The sequence below is a fragment of the Odontesthes bonariensis genome, chromosome 2, assembly GCF_027942865.1.
Source record: "Odontesthes bonariensis isolate fOdoBon6 chromosome 2, fOdoBon6.hap1, whole genome shotgun sequence".
Lineage (NCBI taxonomy): Eukaryota > Metazoa > Chordata > Actinopteri > Atheriniformes > Atherinopsidae > Odontesthes > Odontesthes bonariensis.
The window spans coordinates 17,906,105-17,924,627 of record NC_134507.1 but is presented as its reverse complement, the minus strand read 5'-3'; the positions used below and the strand labels follow the sequence as shown (position 1 = coordinate 17,924,627).

General features: G+C 40.4%; 1 protein-coding gene across 2 annotated transcripts in view; it reads left to right on the top strand.

The window, feature by feature from the left end:
* The first annotated feature begins 673 nt into the window (after positions 1–673).
* LOC142394796 (cGMP-dependent protein kinase 1) overlaps positions 674–18,523 on the top strand; it is a 90,499-nt gene continuing 72,649 nt past the window's right edge. The window contains exons 1-2 of one of the 2 annotated variants that reach the window (XM_075478394.1): positions 674–1,022; positions 9,452–9,618. In XM_075478394.1, coding sequence (XP_075334509.1) covers positions 766–1,022; positions 9,452–9,618 — 424 coding nt within the window. In that variant the 5' untranslated portion in view covers positions 674–765. Of the gene's footprint in view, positions 1,023–4,142; positions 4,757–9,451; positions 9,619–18,523 lie in introns of those variants that run through there. The other variant, XM_075478393.1, reaches the window with a different exon arrangement.

The following is an 18,523-nucleotide window of genomic DNA, read 5'->3' as shown; positions in this document are numbered from 1 at the left end:
ACTTTTACACAAGTCCTAATATCAGATGAGGAAATGCGAAATAATTTCAAATGAACTTGGATAGGCTACACATTAAATACTATTAGAAGTATGACTACTAAATAAGAAGCCTACTTTTTGTGCCATGTGGATTACTTCCATCCCACTGAAGGGTGCATAGCCTACTCCATAAGTGAGCATTGCAAATAGGCTAAAGCCCAGTCCTCTGTCCCATGACGCGAGTACGAGTGCGGAACAATTGATTTTTGCAATAGGTTAGGTCAGGGAGGTGATGTGAGCGCTTTTGTCGCCCAAAGAGAATGTGCACATAAACAAATATTGGACAGCAGCAGCAGGAGCAGCAGCAGCAGCAGCGGCGGCGGTACCGGGCTTCCTCTGTGGTGTGTTTGCAGCTTGAGAAGCGGTGAACTACAGGAGACATCGCGGCTCCTCAGTGCCAAGTTTGAAGGCAAGTGTGCGCCCTCTGAGAGGAAGAGCTACTGTAATTGGTTTCTCAATGAAGGATCATCAGCAGCTCCCCGGAGACTTGGTGGATCGTAGCGTGGCGCTGCTCCATCAATCGCCCGCTCCCTGGCTCTAAACGCCCCGCTTTGCTCCTTTCTTCTGAAATAAACAAGTGGACAGTGAAGGGGACTCGCGGAGCATCATCACCCTGCGCGTGTCTGGTGGGGGGGATTTGTGACCGTTTTTTAGTGCTGGGAGTTCGTGTTTTTGTTTTACCCAATATCGCAGAGAATCGTGGCAAAGTTGAACGAAGATTTCAACATGAGTGACCTGGAGGACGACTTTGCCAAGATCCTGCTGCTGAAGGAGGAGAGGATACGGGACTTGGAGAGGCGACTTGCGGACCGGGAGGACGAAATTCAAGAGCTGAAGAGGAAATTGCACAAATGTCAGTCTGTTCTGCCCAGCGCAGAACTTATTGGACCTAGGACCCGCAGAGCACAGGGCATCTCCGCAGAGCCTCAGACGTATCAGGACCTGTCAAGGCAGACATTTCGGAAATATCCCAAATCTGACTGGTAAGAGAGTTTCAGCTGGTGGTGATACTTTATTGCCCTCCTACGCCCATGAGCATGTGGTGTGTCCCATCTTTCATTTAGTTGTGTTTCTTTCCCTTGGCAGAATCAAAACATTTTCCGTGAAAGGTTTGGATCAATACTCGGCTATTAACAGTCTGTTTCAATGTAAAAAAAAAATAAAATGATGGGCAGGTATTGATAAAATCACACACACAAATACACACAAGTTAGTGTTTCTCCTCAGTGCCTCCTTTTCCTATTTCTATCTTTTTTTTCCCCCAATATTCTGTTTTTATGGTACCTTTTCACATATTTTTCTCTTAAATGGGAGATTAAGAGCTTTGCCATGAATGAACGAGCATTTTCATTCTTGGGGCCGATGACGCAGCTTCAAGTTGAGCCCCAGAAAGAGCTCCTAATTGATCAGATCCATCACGGCAGTCCCACAGGACACAGACTCTAGGAAGTGCTATGCATTATTGGCTTTTAGTAGCTGGACGCTGTGGACCCAAAGTGCATGTCTGAGGATATTTAATACTCCATTAGAAAACGCTTTGTTTGACCATATGCTTCCTTCATCACTTTTAGGTGCTCATTTTAAGTTCACAGTAGCTTATTTTGAGGGTTTCAGATAAGGCCTGAAGCTGAACTCATCACATCTACCAACCCCGTTTCTGCTAATCTTCATTCTGTTCTGTTTAATTTTATCTGTGTTTACTGAGGTGAAAGTTTTGAAATCTCTCTCTCTCACACACAAGAAGCAATGTTCTGTTGACACAGTGCAACAGACAATGAGGTTAATTTTATTAATGTGGCTAGACAGTTCAGATAAAAAAAAACTGCATACATGCAGAAAAAGTCCTCATTATTCTCATTAGTACATGACATGCTCTGTGAATAAGGGATCAGACAGCCAGAAAGAGTCCCGACTCTATACAGACCATTATACCATAGACCATTCATGACATCCTTTCCTCATGCGGATGCCATGAATGGTCTGAGCTCATTGAGAAAAAGCCATCATAAAAAAACAACAAATCAATATAGCAAACGACTAACTTTACCAAGCTGGATTCAACATAATCCCTTATATGTACCTATGATCACCTACCGAAAACCTTTCCATAGCTTACATCCATGATTCATCCTGAAAAAAAAAAAAAGATCAAATTAATGTCTGCTCAGCTGATGAGTCAGGAAATGCTTGAATGGGTTTTCAGTGAGCAAATTGGTTAATTGCTTGTAAGCACAGATTCAGAAACGGAAGTAAACATGTTCGCATTTATGCAAATCACCGGTTAGATGATTGTTCCCGGTGCCCCCTGTGTTTGAAGGAGGTCGTCCACCGCCTCAGGGTCGGAGGCGGCATGACCCCCTCCATTACAGCCAAGACAAGGCACCAGGCGGCGGCCCGCCCCGCTCCTCGGATTACAGCTGCATGGAGCAGTGGATCCACTTTCTATTGATCTGCATAGGAAAAGGGCTGAGCTGGATGGCTAGAGAGGTGAAATTTAAAGCGCAGAGGAACTTTGAAGGACGATGGGAGGGCCTTCTGATGTTGGGCGGATTCAGGGAAGGAAGCAACACTGGACAGGTCTGAGGGCACCTGATAGGAAGTCAAATTTTCTGCTTCCTCGCTTTTCGCATCTTTCCTTGACAGAGATTGAATATAATTTGGTTTTAAGAAACTCACAGGCGAAAAGCTATGGGCTTCATGAAGAAAATGACTGGTTTTATGTGGAGCACATTTGGGAAACAATGTGGGGCCTTAATTTCACTGATTTCAACATTGGATTGAACAGATGTTCATCAAAGTTGCTTTGGCCTAGTTTAAAGTTGCACATAACGCTTTGATTTACTCTCTCTGCCTCTGGGAACAATCTTGGCGTGTGTTTTTACTTTGATGTTTATCTATTTATTTATTTACTTGTTCAGATTCTCACATTTCCGTCCTCCAACAAATTCATCTGATCTGATTCATCTGACATACATGTTTTTGCTTAAACTAATATTACAAGTTATACATCTTCTTGTTAATGACATAAATCACTGCCTCCCTTTTCTTAATAATTTTGTTCTGATGATCGAATCAACTAATATGGTTCATGGCAGAGGACGATTGTTTCATGAAATCTTTTTTTGGGGGGGCTATAGTAGAGGAATACCACCTACTTGTTGTTTCCTTGAGTCAATAGTTTAACTCACCACAAGAGGGCAGCTGTGTTCCACTGTTCCACCATTTGTCTCCGTTCAGAGTTGTTTACATGCCCTATGTCAGGAAAAAGATGCCTTATAACACCACAAAACAGCCAGGCTTATCCTACAGTTCCGGAAATCTCGTTACCCCGGCTGTGCTGCCTGTCAGTCCGTGACACCCAACAGTAATTGCTGTTTTACCCTCAGTAACTCCCCGTCCCATCTGATTGTCCTTGGCAGTTTATCTTCCCCTGAATTTGTCCAGCGCGCATGGGGCCAAATGATGCTCTCTGCGAGCATAAAATGACTCATTGGGATCATGTGGACAAACACCAGTGGTGCTCTCAGTGCAAACAACATGAGATTAGATGAGGAATGTAAAGCTGCTGTGGGGAGTCTTGAGCCGCCGTAGCTTTGGCATTTTCATATCTGTTGCTTCTACCGTTTATTGTTCTACTTGTCACAAATTTGATATTTGCAAGACAAAGTTGAAGCATCAGATCCCGTATTGAATTGATTTATGTTTTCTAAAGCGTCAATTGAATTAAAACACAAGTGGTTTCAGATATTTTTCACGTTGTTTCCCATGCAGACTAAACAAACAGTCCAACACAATATAAACAGAAGCGCCTCCACTAACTGAAAACATCTGTTCAATTGTTTGCGCTGAGGTTCATTAAGTTTTCACCTTCAACTTCCTTCAGAGCCCCGGTTCTCATCTATTTGTAACTCAGCGAGTTACGGAGGTATGATGACCGAACTGTGGCTTCCTCGTTGATTTCATAATTTATGTGATACGAGTTCGGCTATCTCTGGAGTGGCAGACTGCACCGTGCCACCGATTCCTGCAGGCGCCCTTCTCGCCATGCGCGCTCTCTGGGTCTCAGCCTGACGCACACGGGGAGGACGGTCCTCCACTGTCACACCGCCGAGGGAGGGAGTGAGAGATAGCGACACAGTGGAGGACAGAGACAGTAAAGTTTGCTCCCGATATGCTTTATGGGCTCACCTTGGCGATCACGGCAACCACCAACCACATATTCTACCATAAATCCATCAGCTATCGCCTGTGACAGACATCGGCGAGGAATCCCCCTTAGCAGTACCAGGGGTTCCATCCTCTGAAGCTGTTCATGCCGGATAAAGTTTGCGTGTGGCGTGGTAGAGGAGAGAGGATAAAGACTCGACTGCATAGCTCTCGATAAACTTATTGGGAAGTCACCGCCGATTGAAATGGGCACCTTGCGCGACCTCCAGTACGCGCTCCAGGAGAAGATCGAGGAGCTGCGTCAGAGGGACGCGCTTATCGACGAACTTGAACTGGAGCTCGACCAGAAAGATGAGCTTATACAGAGATTACAGACCGAATTGGACAAATACCGCTCCGTCATCAAACCGGCTACCCAGCAGGTTCACAAGCAGAACGAGCTGCATGAGCAGCAGCGGACGAAGAGGCAGGCTATTTCAGCCGAACCCACTGCCTTCGACATCCAGGATCTTAGTCATGTCACCCTGCCTTTCTACCCCAAAAGCACACAGTAGGTGTCTGAACTCTACTTTTATTTGATCTATTTTGCGTTAGCCATGTACAAGTTCACCATTGTGCCACCTGTTTGATTCCTATGCGTAATGTTGCGTGTGGCGCAGCAGGTACTTCACCTGTAGCGCACTTATGGATGAGGGGCTGCTCTCTTCGCAGCACCACAGAAACGCAAATGTAGACATAGAGTAGAAAATACTATCAGTGAAATGTGACATTATGTTTACAACTACACGAGGCAAACCAGGAAACTACACTGACAGTTACTGATAGGATTACTAGCAGGGAAATCAAAAGCTAAGCCCGCAGGCCAATATGAGAGAAAAATTAAATGCCATTCTGTGATGGAGAATAACAGGTTTAGGGAGGCAGTGGCAGCAGTTCTGCCTAATGTACCAGTGCCCGTTTTGTACAAGTTGTGACTCCATGACAGACAGTCCAACGGCCTCTCTGAGCATGTTAACTTATAGTTGATCAAGACCCTGTCTCTTTTCTTTGCAAACTCTCAATCATAGCTCCTCTGCCCAGCTGTGTCTGCAACAGGAGGTTTGGAATTTCAAACGGAATAATAACAATGTCTTTAATAACAAAAACTCTGCTTTGAGTAACCCAGCTGTGTGTGTTAAACTTGAATGATAAACTCCCTGATTTGGAAGAACATTTACTATTGTGTCCTAAAGCACACAGGAAATTAAGCCACATTGCCATTAATAAATATTTTTTTCTAAACCAAATGTGGCAGAACATCAGGGACGATTAGAATATGATTTAAACTGTATGAATCTACTTTTACAGCTTACATTAAATGAACATTTTCTACCCATCCAGATGTTTTAAGCAGAATAATAACAATAATGAGTTTAAAAAAAAACTTTCAGATGTGAGAGCACGTGTCAGATATGAGTGTTGTTACTCTGTTGAAACTTACAAACAGAAGAATAAAACTATTGATTTCTTCATATAGCTGAAAAAAATTAACAAAGTTATTTGGTTGAGCAGAAAACTATTAAACTTAGTCACACCTGTCGGTTCAATGGTAAAAAAACCCACCACAAAACTAACTATTTTCTTCTGAATTCCGTTGTTTTGTTTCACTTTTGCAAATGAATGTGCAATTCTGGATGCAAGCTTGGAATGGCAGATAAGGAAAGCACACTCGAGTGACCATTTTATTATGATGAAACACCTCTTTCTAAGCCTTTTATTACATTAGCCTACATTGGCTGCACTTCAGTTAAGATATTTTTTCAGAAACTGTTATCAACACAATGTACTACATTTAGACTCTAACAGTTGTGATGGCAATTTTTTATGAGCTTTAAAAAGCTGTTGTGTGACAAAAGTTCTGACGACATTAGGGAAACTCAAAGGTACTGAAAATTACCGTCTTCTTCTTCAAAGCTTTTTTAAGCTTCAAGCCTTCCGATGACAGTTTCAATTTTCTGCTGAACATCTGCCACACCTTTTCGCTCTTTTCTCTTGCCAGAGGATGACAAGTTGTTTATTTTCTATGTTGTAATAAGCATATATACGAGTAATATGATGGAAAAGCAAACGGACCATGGAATGCAAATGACTTGAGCAAGTATGCGCACTGTGCTATTATAACTTCAGCACTATCATTGTTTGTCAGTTGTTTTGCATATTATTTCTTGAGTATCTCACAAAGTTTTTATTTTGTTTTCTACAGATGACGGCCGATTTTTTGGATTCTTTAGTCAGTGTTTGTGAGACTTTTCTAACAGTTATTTTGTAATGACTCAACTGAAAGAAAATATATTTGCTTTATTTCTCTTTTCTAAATCACACAAGTGCCCTTACAGCCAAAATAAAACGCTACATTACATTTTTGTCATGTTTTCGTTGCTGAGGTGCAGCGATATTGTCTGTTGCACTTGGCCGATTATTTATAATTTCATTTCATTCTGTGGAGGCTTTTAGATTTTTACACATATGCTATCCATCCCTCTTTCTCTGCCTGTCTCATTTCTGTTAGCCTCTCCCACTTTTCTGCCACCCCTCATCTTTTTTCCCTCTAAAAGAGCATATTTTCTCCTTTTAAGGAAGGCTGAACTTGCTCGGCCCAAACTTCACCATGTGGATGAAAGCAAATATGTCATTCTCACAAAGTAGTGGGAGGCAAATGTTTTTATAAAGGTCTGGTTAAAAGACGTTGCGCAAACCTTGGCTATAAACATGATTGAAAGGCTTGAAGACTCAGGGGGTAAAAAAACAGGGTTAATGAGACACATTTCAGACCAGGTCAGGTTTTGGAAAAAACAAACAAAGCAGGAAAAAAAATCAGATTTCAACTTGTTCTTGTAAGTTTAGTTAATATAAGTCATGTTTGATACAGCAATATATAAAATGAAGCTTATCTCAAAGCATTACCATCACAATAAGTGTCCTCATGAAAAAAGCCCTTTTTTAATAAGATTGTCTCCCCAAATCCTAATCATAGCTGTCAAGATTAAATCCAAAATATCCTCTCCTTCTATGTAAAGGAAGTTTCAACATTGTGGGCTGAGAATATTAAAAAAGCACAGGACCTTAATTATCTCTTTTTTAATTTCTACCAGGAGTGTGTCTGGACTCCCAAGGACAAAATGAAAATATGTAAAGAGAATTATTTTGCAGGTAAAAGGTTAACGGAGGTACAGTAGCTAGCTCTGTTGCAGTAGCAACAGCGATGTCCCTGGTTTAAGTCCATTGAAATTTCTAAATACTTGCAGGCTTTTCACTTCAGTCTCTTTAGTCTTTTTTATGTCTCTAAACTGTCTGTATAGATCAGACATGACATGGCGCTTTAGAAAAACTGCAAGGGGAAGGCATGTATGAGTTGTTTGGGTGAAAATTGATTCTCAGCCATCACTAAGATGATTTCATCAGGTCATAAATTTAATCTGAAGACGATTCTTTCTTCTACTTTTCTAACTGCTTCCCTCTAATCCTGCATCCTTTAAACAAAACTATGCATAGTTGTTGTCTTCAGTCATATGATTTCTTTTAGCTCTCTCTAAAGAATGTACTAAACTGGGGAATTCAGGGTTTCAAATAAACTGCTCCCTTTGTGTGACTCACTTGAGTTGTTGTCACTAAATGAAGAAAAGCAAATTATAAATGAATTGCATTTGGCTGAAAATCCTATGACTTATCATTCCTGCCAATTATAGACCTGAAATGACTGGGACTGTTAAATATTTGAATATTTTATGTTTCTTGAGTTGTTGATGCAATGCAATGCTTCTGTAGTAAGATCTTTATAGAATGTGCCTTTTTATTGATTTGGTCATGTGAGTACATGGCTGTTTGAATATTTTGTGTTGTATTATTAGGCGTTGTAATACCTTTTTAAAAAATTGTAAGGAACCTGCTATTGATATCTGGCATCTGAGAGCAAGCCAAGAGTAATATTTCAGCTGATGCTGAAAAAATGACGTGTCTCACGATTTATTAGAGATGCAGATTCTTGTGACCTTAAAAGTTCAACGTGAGGAGAAGTAAGACACTAACTTTAAAACACTGTGTTATAAACACCTGAATGTGCAGAGCAGTTTGTTTTAAATGTGTGTGAATCTAAATAAACCCGTGTGCTGCTGATATTGGAGCTTGACGGTCTGTTTGTGCAGTTGTGAGGTTTTTGGAAGACGGCTGCTGGCTTGCACTGGCAGAGCACTGCTTCATAAATGTCTTCAAGGTTGTTTGCCCTTTCAGCTTTAAGCTCCCCAGGTGATCAGCGTCGACAATGCACTGAAAAAAGGGCAGGAGGTGGTTCACCATATTCTTTGAATCCATAGAGCAGGGGTTAGTAGGTGTTCTCTGTGTTATTTGGGGTGCAAAAACCTCCCCTCTGGATGACACATATTATAAACCTTTAGACAAACCTCTAAACATTTTAATAAACCATTTAGCTGACATGTTTTTTCAAAACCAGCCAAACAGCCGAGCAGTTCAGACTGTGGTTATGATGTACTTCAATGAGTGAATGATCGTGACTCACCCATGGTCTCTCTCGTCTCACTTCAGACTGAGGCTTGCTTTGAGGTTTCAAACTTCGCCACACCTGGCCTGCGTTCACCAGCTGTCAACACATGGACACCCTTTATGAATAAATCTCTCCCCTGCATCTGTACTCCTCGATTTCAAAGATAATTCTGTCATAAAGTCCTCTGCCAGACAGTTACCCTGCTTCTCCTTTTAGCCTGCCCGACAGGGCACTCTCACAAAACTGCATGTTTGCTTTTAAGTCAATTTTCCTCCTTCTTTGCATAGTGATTGCAGAATATACCTACCCATGGAATGCCCAAATGACTTTGCAGTCTGAAGGCCAAAATGGCTTTCAGAAATGCCCCTTGAATGTAAGAATCTGCTTCCTTTGGGTCCGGACTTCGCTTTTTATCAACTAGTTCCATCACTTAGAGCGAATAAAAAGGTTTCACCTTGACATCTTTGAAATGAGGATACATTTTTCCAAAGCTTCTGTGTTGTTTGGGTTAGACTGTAATTGCTTCATACATAATCATAAACATACTGAAGAGGTAAGCATCACTCAGAATATTTTGATCTCAGGCAAGGTTTTTGTTTTTACTTGAGCTCATTACATCTTTTTAAAATTTAAAGACGTGATGATCTGTGTTTGGGGAGGTTGTGCTTTGTGCAAGGTTGATCTCATTTCGCTTCACTTTGCCTCCAGGTCCAAGGATCTGATCAAGGAGGCCATCTTGGACAATGACTTCATGAAGAACCTGGAGCTGTCGCAGATTCAAGAGATCGTGGACTGCATGTACCCTGTGGAGTATGGAAAGGACAGCTGTATCATTAAGGAGGGCGATGTGGGCTCACTGGTCTATGTTATGGAAGGTAAAAGCACACATTAATGGAGGTAAAATACACATATTTGAGGGGACTCAGATTCATTCAAATGAAAATCACAAACATAAAAAAACAGAGTGACGCTGAAGAGAAGTGTATAAGGGTTCTTTTAAAATGGTTTTGTTGGATCCAAGCGGAAGTTTCGGTCTTTAAAAACCCCTTCATTGCAGTGATGGAGAAGAAATGAAAGGACATTATTGATGGATTTCTGCAGGGCATTGAACTAAGACTCAAGCACTTTGTGATGCCATATGATTCACTCACGTCACATTGATTTTATATTGTTTAATGCTGTGTGCCCACTGTTTACTTTATGCTTAATTTCTTTTCAGCACTATTGCTTCAGCATGTGGTTTATTTGTCAATTTATCTTTCAAAAATTGATGTGAGGAACAACAAAACATTCATTCTGGCACTGATAGGATTTGTGAAAGGCCATTTTAGCAGTTAGTGTGACTGCAGTAAAATGTCGAGTGAGCCATTGTCCCTCACAATTGATTTGACCTCAATGAAAATGGCCTCAGTCAATGCCTGGGTAATATAATTGATCATTATATGGAGGTAAGGTTTGACTTTCAAAGACATGGAGTGGCATGAAAAAGTCTGGGCACCCATGGTCCAACTTTTTGCTATAGAGTAAGACTTTTTAATCGAATGTTTTAAAGCTTCACAGCAATCAAATTGCAAGCAACGGCATAATGCAAAAGTTAGAAATGATCATATACTTAGTAATGCCTGCACTGTCACAATTAGTGAAAATGTTTCATACTAATGAAAGAGTCCCTCAGCTCTTTAATGATGATTTTTACTCACTGATCCTGCAAATGGCCTCTTGTTCTTAGAGATTCTTGGATTCTCTTTCATGCACTGATCTTTGATGTCTATCCATGGATTTACAATTATATTTACATTAGGGGACCGCATGGGGAACTCAGCTTGTGTCTCTTGAGGTACATTGTGGGTTTTGAGGTTTGTCTTGGAACATTATCCTGTTTTAAACTCAGCTTTTTCACAAACAACATGATAGTTGTTTTTGGAATTTATTGGTATTTGTTTGAGTTTATTTTATCCTATACCAGTGAAATGTTCCAAATGCCGCTGGCAGCACAGCACAGTCTCATAACCAAACGTGTAATAGGAACATTTTTCCATTGCCTGTTGTTTTGTTTAAGGAAGCACTCAGGCAATGAGAACAGAACTTGTAACCATTTTTTAATCGAATCTAAACTCAACCATCTAGGGGTGCCATATTGCTTAACTGGTTGAGCCGGCGTCCCATGCACACAGGATGTAGTTCCTCGACACAGCCGGTTTGAGTTGGAGCCACGGCCTGTGGCCCTTTGCTGCATGCCGCCGCTCCCCCCCCCCCCCACCCCCCCCCCCCCACCCCTCTCTCTCTGCCCCATTTCCTGTCTACCCATTGTTGAATAAATGTCACTAGTGCTCAAAAATCCGAAAAGAAAACAAAGAAAAAAATAGCCATGTATTTTTTATGCATATCTCCAACCAGCCACGACTGCCCTTGATGTTCATTTGCAAACTTGTCTGATGTCAAATTTCTTGGTGAAGTCACGGGGAAAAGTTTTCACAAGACTCTTCCATGGATGTGATATTTGGTCAGGTGTCACTGCACAGTAGAACAGTGCACCCCCGCCCCAAAGTCTGCTAAGTCTTAATGTAGAGTATTGGCAGCCAAGCTTAAATTTAATTAGTCTTTTCCAAATGTTAGACACTTTTTTAAAGGTAATAAGGGTCATAAACCTTAACTGTCTTGACGTGTTCATTTTAGTAAAGGATATGTGATGAAGCTTTCAATGCTTCACAGACCTTACCCTGACAATCAGCGGCCTCTCTTTTGCTTACGCAAACTGAATCCTCTGTCCTTTTTCATATTCCCCTTGCAAAACGGACGTCACCCTTTGACCTTATATTCAAACTGCAGAGAGGAGCCAAATATGCAAAGAGTCTATGTAAATCCAATGCAAAACATAACTGTGGACTGTACAGTAATCTGAAATTAGATGTTGGCATTTGATAAAGTGTTGGTCCTGAAACATAACATAGGAATTGTGTTTTTATTAAACTGTGAGAATGAGAGATAATATTATTGCCTATGACATCAATGAGGCCTGGTTTAATGCAAGAATTTTGAGTGCAAAAGTGAAGAAAAAGAAAATCACAGATATAGCCAGAGAATTAATCTCTTAATAATGAGCCTTAAAATCGGTGGTTGGTGCATTTCATTCTCCCTCTGTGATGAAGGCTCTAAGAAGAGGATTTTTCCAGAGGTGACTTGCCACGCTAGGTCACCACTGAGCAAGTGTCACAATGATGAATTGGTCCCTCTTTAGTGCAACAGCAAGAGAAAAGAATGATACAAATCTACAAGAGAAATAATTGTAGAGGGGCTTTGTGGTTACCTTTTTGACAGTGATAGAAGAATGAACAGCAGTAATTGGAAATAGGGCTTCAATTCAGCAGTTGTAATATGCCACTTAATATCAAATGTTTGGTTAATTATTCTCCATTATTAAATCCCCACGGCCGACTTAGCATATTTGTCTTCAGTGAGCTTTGTCATCTCTTCCTGGCTGCCCCTAACTTGTTCCGGTTCCACTCTTTCTTCGTCTCCCTTTTGTCCGTCTCTTTCACGTCCGGGTGTGTCCTCTGTCAGGGGTTCTCACTCTTAACTGTCCTCGTTTAGCATTTTAACAAATGCAAAAAGCCTTTGCTGCCCAATGGGCACGACTTTGTACCAAGGTCTGTGGAAGCCAGAGTCTGTGACATTTTAATCCACGCTGACATAATGTCTTGACTGTAAGATGCCATGTCAAACACACAGCTGCATCAGCCTAATATTGTACATCGTTTTCTTGGCAAATGAAGTGTTCGTTGCTCAGGCGGTTGTGTCATTTATCAGTGAAACTCGGCACGATAGTCATTACCATTTTGCCACAGGTCTGATGTGCTTTATTATGCAACATGTAGCTTTATGAGGAACAAGTACACTTTACCAATGTATTAACCAAGTCAAATCATTACGTGAATTCCAGAGAATTTCACAATCTGTTTCAACCACCTTAGTATAAGTATCTTTTGTTTGAGATTTACCTGATAATTGGAGATCAGACAAAGCACAAGCTGTAGAAAGACAATGGATGCTGGCATTGGCCTGCTGCTATGATGAATCTCTCTGCTAACTCACAGATGCCGCAATTAATGTTTGTTATGATTTGGCCACATCCGCCGGGCTGCAACAAACATCTATCCTTTATAAAATACAAATTGCAACAGAGACAAAGGTTCACGTTTCCATGGAGATGGAATAGGTTTTCCATCTGCAAAGAGCCCCACAGGTGGCTAAACATATTCCAATTAATACCAAGTATTTCATCCAAAGTAAAACCCCCGCAACTACTTTTATAGGCACCACTCAACTTAATCTAATGTATGTGTTTGCTGAAACAAATAGTTGTGCTACTGCAAATCGATTGACTAAATGTTGTGGCTCCTGTCAGCAAAGAACTTTTTGGGTTAAGTCCAGTCATTGAATAAAGTTGTGAACTAGAAGGTGTAAGATTATTCATCTTTAAGGCTGCTAAAGTTTTTTTTTAAATTTATTCATTTACAGACAATCAGCTCATGAAAAACAGGTCTCTGCGCGGAGCTTCCAGCAAGAATGCAGCTATACCAGGTGCCTCACAGCTTGAGGACAGCAAAATTTGTCAGAGGAATGAAAGAGGAAACTGATTCAAATCACAGTTTTTAATTGTGAAAAACAAACAATGCTTTAATAAGACTTTAAGTTTCCTTTAGAGAAACTTAAATCAAAGAATTGGATTTTTGCAGAAGAATTTGCCCAGAGGATTCTTAATTGGCAAAATTATTGCAGAATACGGGATATAATAATCGGTTAATTGTTTAATTGCACTGCTGTTATGTTTAGACAGCTTTGAATGTTTTTGTGCTTTAAAATGTAAAACTAAAAATCTTGATAGAGCACTACAGATGGATAAAAATGAAGGTTTCCTCTGCTTGACAACCTTTTCACGTTGACAGACAGTGTTGGAGCAGATCTCCTCATTATAGGTTTCCTGTTGCCAATTTTTTTACTCACTAACTTGCTCTGAATCTCTCATCCTCAATCAGAAACATACAAAGAAAAAAAAAAAGGCGCTGCCAGAGAGATGCAGAGAGATGCATATGTATAGGACCTACCTGATTGTCCTCACTGTAAAATGTAATAGTTGTCGTAGGTGTACAGTGAGGGCAGACAGACACAACTGTTACAAAGTCTGCTCAAAGCCCCAAGTGTTCACCGACAGCTTCTCTGACAGGCTACTATATTACAGCGCAACAGTGGAGCACTTTGCTCAGGTGGAGGTGTTTAGGGGATTTGAAAGTCCAACTAGGACTTGTCATTTTTTCCAATTATTTTACACAATTTATGCAAGACAAACACGGTATTCTGACAGATTCCTTCAAGAACATGTGAAAAAGGTTTAAGTGAGGCTTAGATTGAAATCTTTAATGTCTGAACGTGACGGAGGCCAATGTTAATGTGCTGGTTTGAGGCTTAAGCTGAACAGCTCCTGGCAGTCATTTGCCTCCCTGTTGCTGTGAAATACCTCGGAATAACAATCAACAGTAGAATCAGCCTACTGGGGCTTCATTTTAGTTTTCTCTATTAATGAGTTTTGATTTCTAATGACTTGATATTTTAGACCCTTGATATGTAATCATCAAACGCTGATACATCAAGAAGAAGCACACGTCTGTTTGCATTACTCTTTATACACGCGTTTTTTATCCTGTGATAATTCCCTTTAGTACTACAAGGACCTTATAACATCTCTGTCACCTCACACAGGCTGCATTATTATCTCTTCAAATTAAAAATCATCTGAAAGCCAAAACAACCACCTGATCAAAAGGCCAACCGGTCTCGCAGGAAGTAAGAAGTTAGCCAATTACTGAAAATTCAGTAAGAAACAAGAACAATTAATGTCTCTGTTTGAGATGCCGACAGCTGTTACGGGTTAGCGGACTCTCTATGCTTTAGACGGGAGTCCTCAGAGGGATGCTCTCCGTGCTCAGTGAAGCAGAGGAAAGGAAGATGGGCTCCTCGCTCATCTTGAGCTTAGAGATATTATCACCAGGGGCACCTGAGTGTGACTCACTGTCATATGTGTGAAAGGACACGCAAATTAAAACTATGCAGTATTACTTCCACCTCCGTTATTATTCCACATACCTTTAGTCGTAGCCACAACATCGACAGAAACGTCAGCAGCCGTTAAGCTAACAGATAGTCTTTGTAATTGCTGTCAAAATAGCATATATGCGATGTGATATGTAAATAAGGAAAACACAAGGTTACAGAAACAGCTCACAAACACATAGCCCTGCATTGTTGCCTGGCAACTTAACTAATGCGGACTTCAAATGAATTGTTGCTGTTACTGACAAAGAAGCATTTGGGGGGGGGGCAAATAAACTTAAAAGATTTGTGACTCACAGATTTTGGCTCGACTGCCCCCTGAGAACACAGTATGTGGCTAACATTTGATACACAACTGCTGCACAGAACCACAGCCATGTCGGTTAATATTGAACCATAACTCACTGCTGAGGCTCAGACTGCCCCAGTCTGCTTAAAAGGCATCTTGGGAAGCTCAATTTCAATAACTCGGGGATAATATTGTGTTTGTGAAGGTAATTGTACAGTCACATGCAAAAGACAGGAAGATGAGTTCATCTCCAAAATGCATTAAGTTGTAGTTGCGAAACAGTATACAATTTAAGAGACAAAGCATGAAAGATACATCATACAGACTTGTTTTGTGCTCTAACATAACTTTGATTAAGGTATGTTTATGGCTTGTTCATAATTAAGTAAAGCATATTTAAAAGCTTTATAGATACTTCGGCTCTTCAAAACGTGTCCCAACATCCCATCAGTAGCCATGGACTGGAAATGCAGCTGAAATGCACTCTGAAAAATAAAATAGAATACAATCAATTGTTCAAACAAGACTGGGGAAGGTCATTAAAAGACAAATGCTTTCATGTCCAAGTTTTTACTGTTTTTGAGTAGTGGTAGTTAAAAGGGAGCAGTGAAAGAACACAGCCATCTGTACACTGAAATTCCCCAAGGCACAGTCTGGTTCCATGTTACTAAGTGAAATATGTAATGACATTTTTCTGTGTTGCTGCTTCTCCAAATGTTGCAGAGAAATATACATTAACTTACCCTCACCCTTAAAGATGTCTGTCACTGCAGTTATGTATTCTTGTTAATTACTTTATAACCTTTATTGTTGATGAATTATTGAGGTAAAATTGAGGTAAAACTGCCTAAAGAAAATGTGTGTTTCTTCTTTTTTTTTCATTCAAAGGTGACAGTGACTTAACCAGGTATAAAACCTCTTCACGGTTGCAGTTACATCACAAATGCACAATTTTATTCTGAAGGGAAAGGACTTGAATGTGTGGGCTAAGATGCAAATAAATAAATGGGTAGATTAATAATGATAATGGTATATGAATAAAAGAAAAAGTAAATGAAATTCTATAGAAATGGCAGCTTATAAATATAAATGGTTTGTTGATTTTCAGAAATATGTGCATTTACTAGCATTGAATTGCACAGCTTTCTGAAACAACTTTAGAGTATCATACCTTCAGATAATTACTCATTTATGTGCAAATGTTGAATGCCTGTGTGTTGCAGATGTCACCTAATCTCACCTGCACCAAGCAGAGCCCCAGCTGCTCTGAACACAGGGTAGAAAGAAATGATCTTCCACCGGCAAGTGTCTTGTACGATTTGCCCTCTCCACCACTGAGGAGTTCTCTTTGTGACTTTCTCTCTCTTTAGAATCCTCACATTCTCACAAACACATACACGCTGCTACAAGTCATCAATTCAAAATGCCCAAACACGTGACCAGCGACTTGTCCTTCCTCACTTCTTACCAACTTTGACCCCTATCTGTCCTCTTGTCACTATCCTTCTCCACTTGCTCATCACCTCTTTTCTCTTCAGTCTTATTCCCTTTGTTACTATTCACCCCTCTGTCAATCTTGCCTCATTCTTTACCTCACCACCTTTCCTTTGTTTTTTCTTTTACTGTCTTTTCCACCTCTCGGATTACCGGGTGATGGCCTTTGTTTATTTTTTTTCCTGAAACCTGTGTGAATGATCCCAGAGCCTCGATCCCCGTTATGGATAACACCACTTTTGCAAATTTCCCATCTGGAAAGACTATGAAGGATTGTGTGTGTGTTTGGCATTAGGGCAGAGGATGAGGTGGAGGGTGAGGCAGACACAGAAAGAAGAGATTTGAAGCATTGTATGAGCTGGATATTATGCAAATGATAAAAACTCGCTTTTTTGCTTTTGACTGAAAGAGGTTTTGTATTGTTCACCTGCTGATGTGCGTGTGTTTGTGTGTGAGTGCGTACAATATGAAGAGGTGGCGGTTACATACTGGTAGTAATACTGAGGGTCTGCTGTGACTGGATAAGCTGTGTTTGCTGAGGTTCAGACTGAGGATACAAGGCACGGCAAAAGTAATCTGCTCTGCTATAGTGAAGGACAAATCCTTCCCTATACTGCAAAACAAACACACGCACACACACACTGTTTATATACACACATTTGGAATAGCAGAAATAAAAAAGGAAGAAAACGTTGAACATGATGCCCGTAAAAATTGGTTACCTAAAGACAATGTCATGATATCCAATTTCGTGTTATGATTTGTTACATTTTACGTTTGAAACAGGTCTCTCCTGAGAATGAGACTCATTCAGGTATAAATAAAGGTCAAATAAATAAAAAAAACATAAAATATAGGCATTTTTGGTGTTTAAGTTTAGTATTTTCAGTTTCTCACTGTGAAAAAAACAAAACCTTTGCCTTGGGTATGTCTCCATACCCTTTTGCTCATTCAGTAAATGTGGACTGTATGAATATGCAAATATGGCCTCAACCACATCCCGGTCCACCAACAGATGAGACTGCTCGCCCTTGTCTGCCTGGCCTAATTCTGGAGTAATTCAGCCATACATGTGTGAACAGGAGAGTGATTCTTAGGAAGAGGAAGCTAAATTATCAACAAGGTTACATGCGAATGCAAAAATCAGAATGATAAAATACTCACTTTCTGTTGCTTTAATCAATATTAGCCATGCAGAGTTGACTGGTCAGCCAGCTTAAGTGGCTGAGAGCTATGCTCTGCCATACTTTTAGGAACTTCTCCAACTAGCTTGTGCTGACTTCTCCTGTAGCTTACTGCCATATGACCCCCACAGTGCATGTAAATTAGCTTTGCAGCCCCACCCAGCAAGTAATCAGGACCGGTTCCTCCAATCATCTGCAAGGTAGATACAGGCTGTCTAACTCGCCTTTCTGAGACTTTAGGTTGTGCTCAGCAGATTCAATGCATACCGTAAATTTTCAACAACAGCGTTAATGGCAGTTTCACTCTTGATATGTCATGTAACATATATAGTACATGTCAGGGACATGTTTACAAGGTAAAAAACTTTGTTTTGGAAGGGGACTTTACCTCTTACGTGAATACCATGAGTTTGGCAAGGCTACTTTAAACAATTTGTGTCAAACTTTAAGATGAGGGTTCATTTCAAATGTATCTTTCACTTGATACTTTTTTTTCACTGAATCCCCTTGAGTTTAAACTCATCTCTTTATCTTTCTTTAAGATTTTGATCGCCTCCATCAGATATCTCCCCCTGGGCATTCCCTCTTGTGTTATGTGCATTGTTATAAGTCTGGTTTGTGTGTGCACTTTGTTAAGTTTAGTTTAGTTTTTTTAAATGTAGAAAAAAAGGGCTTGATAACAAGCCCAGTTGGGACATTATCGAA